General features: G+C 29.3%; 1 protein-coding gene across 1 annotated transcript; it reads left to right on the top strand.

Annotated features, from left to right (window-relative positions):
- Positions 1-227: 227 nt before the first annotated feature.
- Positions 228-4,522, top strand: LOC145202441 (runt-related transcription factor 1-like). The gene is made up of 6 exons (XM_090082989.1): positions 228-430; positions 743-838; positions 953-1,751; positions 2,106-2,210; positions 2,962-3,120; positions 3,389-4,522. Exons 3-6 carry the CDS (start codon positions 1,382-1,384, stop codon positions 4,036-4,038), a joined length of 1,284 nt encoding a protein of 427 aa, XP_089939115.1. The 5' UTR covers positions 228-430; positions 743-838; positions 953-1,381; the 3' UTR covers positions 4,039-4,522.
- The last annotated feature ends 1,478 nt before the right edge of the window (positions 4,523-6,000 follow it).

The raw sequence follows: 6,000 nt of genomic DNA, 5'->3' as shown, positions 1-6,000 counted from the left end.
CTAGAGGATTTTAAGTAATCAGAGGCAAATTATATCCCAGAGAATCTAAATGTTCTCAGCTTTTTTTTTTTTTTTTTTTTTTTTTTTTTAACTTTTCACTGTTTGCTTTTTATTAACGACCGAAGGAAAAATCTTTGTTTGAAATAACAAAGATTGTCTTAAAACCTAACGAATGCAAACAATGAAATTTCAAGAGAAATTTTAAGAAAACAACAAAAAAAACAAACATGAATGAAAAAATCCTAATAATCTGAAAGAAGGAGGGAAATCATCGCCAAATAAAGCGTCATTTTATACACCAGAGTAAGGTCTCTTTAAGGCTGCAATAACTACGCATAATTAAATATAAAACGTTCACATAATTAAATGAAATAAAACAGGGGGTTTTTGACCTCAAAAGTGTTTACGCAAACGAAATTGTGCGAAATCGGTAATTATGGATTGTTTACTTGTAAATTTAGAATAATAATTGGTTTCAACGTCAATTAGATGCGTTATACTTGTCATTTCTATCGATAGTTTGAGTGCGCCTACGTTAACTCTCTTTAGCGTTTGAATTATTGGTTTTCTAATGCGTTTCTAGAAAGCAGCATGTTTTTGTGAGGATCTCATCGCTATTAAAACTGTAAAGCGTGAAGTGTTGCACTAAAAAAAGCCATAATTCGAACATGCTAAAAAAAATATTTTGATTGACGTGCCTCCATTATTCCTTTAACAATTGATTTCTTTTGTCTCGTTTTAGGAAAATGTGATTGTTAAACTATTGAAAAAGTATACATTTATATGTTGATTTAAATTTTCTAAATGATACTTTGATCTTCTTTGGACCCGAACAGTTGTAAGTAGAGAAATATAATTTACTTTTGATATAATACAATAGATAAGCCTTTGCAGAGTAATTGTTTTCAAATAGGCGAAATATTGCTGTGTCTAACTGGTGTAAATATCATAGGAACGAAAACATCTTACCGGACGTCAACCGCAATATTGCACACTCGAAAAGATTATGAATTAATATAGACATTAGACATTAAACACATTACTACCTTATAGTTTTAAGTAGAATAAAAAACAGCAATATTTGGTTATTGAATAATTAACAGCGATTAATAAAAAATACATAACTACAGTTGAAACTGCGAAAACATTGAGTACATTGAATTTGTCTCTTCATTTAATTTTTATGCTGAATGCCCAATTGATAAAAGCTACAAGAGAAACATTTTTACAACACGAAAGATTTGCTTTAATGCGGTTTTACGAACTGACATTCGCTTGTTTGCGTAGTTAAATTGATTTTTAACAGTGTTTTAAGAACGTCTGCTTCCCGGTGTGTTTATATTAGCAGCGGTTATCTTGCAAGGTAAGGCATTAACTTATAATGTCAACAATGACTTTAACTCAATTGGATCCTCATGTTGGACCTATGAGAGGGCTTGCTCGTTTTAAACCAGACAAAGCGACCGTTATAAGTTCAGAGACGCTGCAGGAAGGCGCCGGAGAGTTAGTGAAAACAGATTCCCCAAACTTTGTTTGTAGTGCGCTACCTTCTCATTGGAGATGCAATAAAACATTACCAATGGCTTTTAAAGTAATAGCGTTGAGTGGAGATATACCCGATGGAGCCACGGTAACCGTTTTTGCAGGCAACGATGACAACTTTTCAGCAGAACTTAGAAATGCGACCGCCGTAATGAAGAACCAAGTTGCCAGATTTAATGATCTTCGATTTGTTGGAAGATCGGGTAGAGGTAAGCTTATTTTAAAATAAAACTCTTCGTAAGTTTTAAAACATGATTCAAATTATTTTTAATAAAATAAAATGACAGCGAGCATTTGTCATCAAAACGACTTAAAATAACTAGATATTGATCGTCCTATTTTCAAGAAATTATGTGCGATTGTAACTGACGTTATAATAAGCTGAAAGAATCATTTTTTTAAATTCAAGTAAACGCTCTTGAGTTGTACTTAAGCAAAAATAAGTTTGAAATAAAATTCCACGTCTATAAAACTTATTAATGATTTATAAATTCAAAGTAAAACATGTTTAAAAATTTATAGCTAAGTTTGTATCGGTTCTAAAATATGGCAATTCTATGTAGGAAAGACTTTCACGCTGACAATAACAGTCAATTCAGAGCCTCCACAAGTTGCCACATATATGCGAGCTATAAAAGTCACTGTAGATGGACCAAGAGAACCTCGAAGTAAGTTTTTTTTGTTGGCTTCTTTAGTATTAATCTGTGTGTTAATAAGAAGATCAGACGATAAGAATAAGAAGATCTTGATTTTAAGACAAGATGATTTCCAAAAAAAAAAAAACGCGGAATTTTTTTGTAGGAAAAGAAATCAAATAACTGCTCAAGACTTATGTTTCATTAAACTGCCACTTATATCCAATTTCCAAAATTAGTATTTACTTTCTATTTGTTTTAATTTCGATTTGATACCTTATTTTAAAATTGAGCGAAAATAAACGAACTGTTCAGTGGAAAAGATAATGCCATGTTAAAAATAAATTATAACATTTCAAGAGAAATTAACACGAAAAAAACATTTGTTAAATCTTTATTATAGAAACCGGGGATTTCTTTTTTTTTTTTTCTTGTCTTTTGTTTAACTTTCGAAGCTCATAATGGTGGAATCAAATGAATTTTAAAAGACATTAACATTAAGCTTTATTTGAATAATGATATACTTTTTAAACAGTTAAAGCACACGCTCACGCGCATGCACAAACGTGCTTTTTAATAACTCAAAAATCGCAAAGAAATGTTACTGTTATGTATTTATTTGTTTTTAACTGACGATAACAATTTGTATTCCTTAAGATAACAAGATAACAAATTTATATTCTTTAAAAAAGCAAGTTGTGATTCTTTGTGATATCTAAAGCCATAAAAAACTTCGCGTTTGTTTTTGGAACTATTAGCTCTTATTAGATTTATTTTTTTTTAGGACACCGACAGCGTGAGGGTGAGGGTGGTTTTCTTGATCATTACAGCTTCGGACCGCGAATTGGAGAAATAGGAGTAGATAGTTTTCGACAACCTTCTCTTTTTTCTGATATGCATGGATCTCCATTGGCACAAAATAGTTTATCACATATGCAGCCTGGTAAGTAATTTAGTACAAAATCTGTAAAATACCGTTTTGCCTAAAATTCGACACAATTTTGAAAATAATCTCAGAAAACACAAAAAAATTTTATAATAAGCGATTTCCTTTATTTGTTAAAACTTATTTCCTTGTGGATTTAAAATATGATGACACGAAACATTTCTTGAGATGAAAAGATTAAAAGCGGCTTTTCTGTCTTCATTATTCGTGAAATTGATAAAAGGAAATTTATGGTATAAAATGTTTTCAAATTTATATTTGTTAGATATTCCTATTCGTTCTCCATCAGCATGGCAGCATTATAACTTCAATGGAAATATGTACGGACACAATATATCACCTACGAGTAACGAATCTTATCCCAGTATGATGGATCAAGACGGCTACCAACAACATAACTTAGCATTAAATTTAAAATTAGGAAATAATGACTTACCTATTCAAGGAAACTATCAAAATGATTTAAGAGTTTACGGGCAGCTCTCTCATAATAGGTCGTCTCCTACAAACTCGAACGAACCAAATTCCCCAAATCATAGTCTCCCTTATCATAGCAATAATTCATTAACTGCGTTTCAAGGAACACATTATCCAACATCAACTCATGATCAGACAACAAATAGTTTCCTCAACAATGTAACAATAAACAATAATTACCTTATGAACCTTGCGCCCAGCGGAGGCAATTTAAATTTTCCTTTCAAATCTTACAGCAGTCAAAATGGTATTTCTAGAACATTGCAGGAAGATTCAAATAATAATCATCAGCTCGGACATTTTTATCGCTCTCCTTTTTACGAAACACATGGATACACTTACCAAAATAATCTTAAGGCATACGCTTCCCAAATGAATAGTAACAGTGGAGATGATATCGATGATAGTTCTACACCTAAAGTTTGGAGACCATATTAAACGTCTTTTTAGTAGTCTTGTTATTTTTATTGATTTCTTCGCCGGCAAATGTTTTTATTTTTCTTTACATAAGAGAAAAGTTTATTTTGTGATATACTTCTTATAAATTTAGTTTTTAAATTATTATTCGATTGCTTATTTATATGGTATTTATATGGATTTAAAAAATTATTTGGCTTTATTTTAAGTTTCTCTCTAAAATACTCTTGAAAATATTTTAACTACATTTTGAATTTTGAAAAAAAAAAAAATAATAATAATAATGAAAGGTAAATAGTGCTCTTGTTTTTGTAAATATTTTTAAATCTTCCTTTCACTTTGACCCCCCAAAAGAATCCACTAAAAATCTTCATTTACCTATTTCTCTTTTTTCCCAAACAATATTGTTTCATATAAGAAAGTTAATATATATTTGTCTTTTTTCCCAAACAATATTGTTTCATAAGAAAGTTAATATATATTGAAATAATATTCTTACTCTAAATTTAGCGATGATTGAGTTTTTTTTATTTTTTTAATTCCAAATGAAACTTCATGAAGAAAAAATTTTTTCTTTAAAGTTTGTTTTTTAGGAAATATTTTTGCTTTTTATTTTTCTTTTTTGCCAAAAAACCACATTTTTAAGATAACGTAAAATCTTCAATCACAAAATTAAAAAAAAAAAAAAAATTCGGTTTCCAAATCGGTTGGTGACCGAAGAATTTTACTTTAGCTTCGTTTACAACAATTTACAATCGTTTTGACAATCAAAAGTTTGAGTTTCCATTGATCTTCATTTTACATTGAATTATGCACTTTTCTTTCCCAAATGAAAACAACGTTATGAACTTTAAATTCATCCAGTAGAAAAAAATTAATAAAATATTAGTAAACTTTTATAAAGTTTTCCTAAACTCTTAATCATCTGGTATTAACAAATCCCAACAAAGGATTTCTCCACGAACATGCTGATTAAACGAGCATTTAAAACATTCTGGCAAAGTATGTTATGTTAGAAGTAGCCCAAGGCTACAATAATCTTCAATATTAAAAAAATAGGGGGGATTCTTCATGAACCAGTTTTTAAAACAAACAAAGTAGTGTTAATAAGTTTTACAATTTTTCTAAATTTTTTTTTTTTTTCTTTCATAGTTTCTAATGTTAAACTTGGTTATTTGCTAATTTATGACCTCAGAAATTTTTGATCCGGATGAAAATATATTTTAGAAATAGTGAGTATCTGTAAAAACTTAGAGCAAAATAGCTCCAGGGAATCAAAAGATTGGTGGGGAGGAGGATTTTTTTATTCTCAGGAGAAGGGGTGTTCTCTCTCGAAAAAAGAAAAGAACCATACAAACGTTTAGCTTATTTTTAATGTATAATTGTTTATTCAAGTAAGTTGTATTTTTTGTTGTATTATTAATGAAGTTATTAAAAATAAAATATAACTTTTCAAAAGATGCTTCCTCTACAGAAAAATTATGCCAAGAAAGTTTCACTTCAACTGTGACAAGAATGAGCTGGCATCTCAGTATTAAAGTTACAGCAATTTTACTTCCACACTAATGTCCTACATGATGAGATTTTTAGCAGAAATGCTAAAAGGAAATTTCAATTCTCTTTTCAAAAATTTCGACAAATCAAAAAAATCTTTTTTGACTTTTGGTACAAATGTAATAATAAAACACATTAGTAAAACACATTAGTAAAACACATTAGTAAACGTATTTGTGATGTAAATAGTAAAAAATTTTATAAAAATTAAAACATTTTTTTGTTTGATGAAATAGTTCTTAGATTTAACTTTTCAAGTGTCAATATCCGCAATTTTAATTGGTCTAACTACGGCAAAGATATTTTTCGACACTATTTACTTTGTAAAAATAACTGTAAATTCAAATATCGTACCAAGGCCCAAAAAAATATATCCGAAAAAAGGTAATATGTTTTCACGCTTATCTGGAAGCAATATCTCTTATTTGA

This window comes from Hydra viridissima, unplaced genomic scaffold (genome assembly GCF_058129835.1).
Source record: "Hydra viridissima isolate aposymbiotic clone 2 unplaced genomic scaffold, HvirCarnegie_v1 scaffold_3, whole genome shotgun sequence".
Lineage (NCBI taxonomy): Eukaryota > Metazoa > Cnidaria > Hydrozoa > Anthoathecata > Hydridae > Hydra > Hydra viridissima.
Note: the sequence above shows the minus strand (reverse complement) of the source record. Positions and strands in the feature narration are given on the sequence as shown.

What these genes read in the sequence shown, in the direction of transcription:
- LOC145202441 (XM_090082989.1), top strand. Translation starts at nt 1,382, where the DNA reads ATGTCAACAATGACTTTAACTCAATTGGATCCTCATGTTGGACCTATG. An exon ending in TGGACCAAGAGAACCTCGAA is followed by an intron (nt 2,211 to 2,961) that starts GTAAGTTTTTTT and finishes ATTTTTTTTTAG; the next exon opens with GACACCGACAGCGTGAGGGT. An exon ending in TTTATCACATATGCAGCCTG is followed by an intron (nt 3,121 to 3,388) that starts GTAAGTAATTTA and finishes TATATTTGTTAG; the next exon opens with ATATTCCTATTCGTTCTCCA.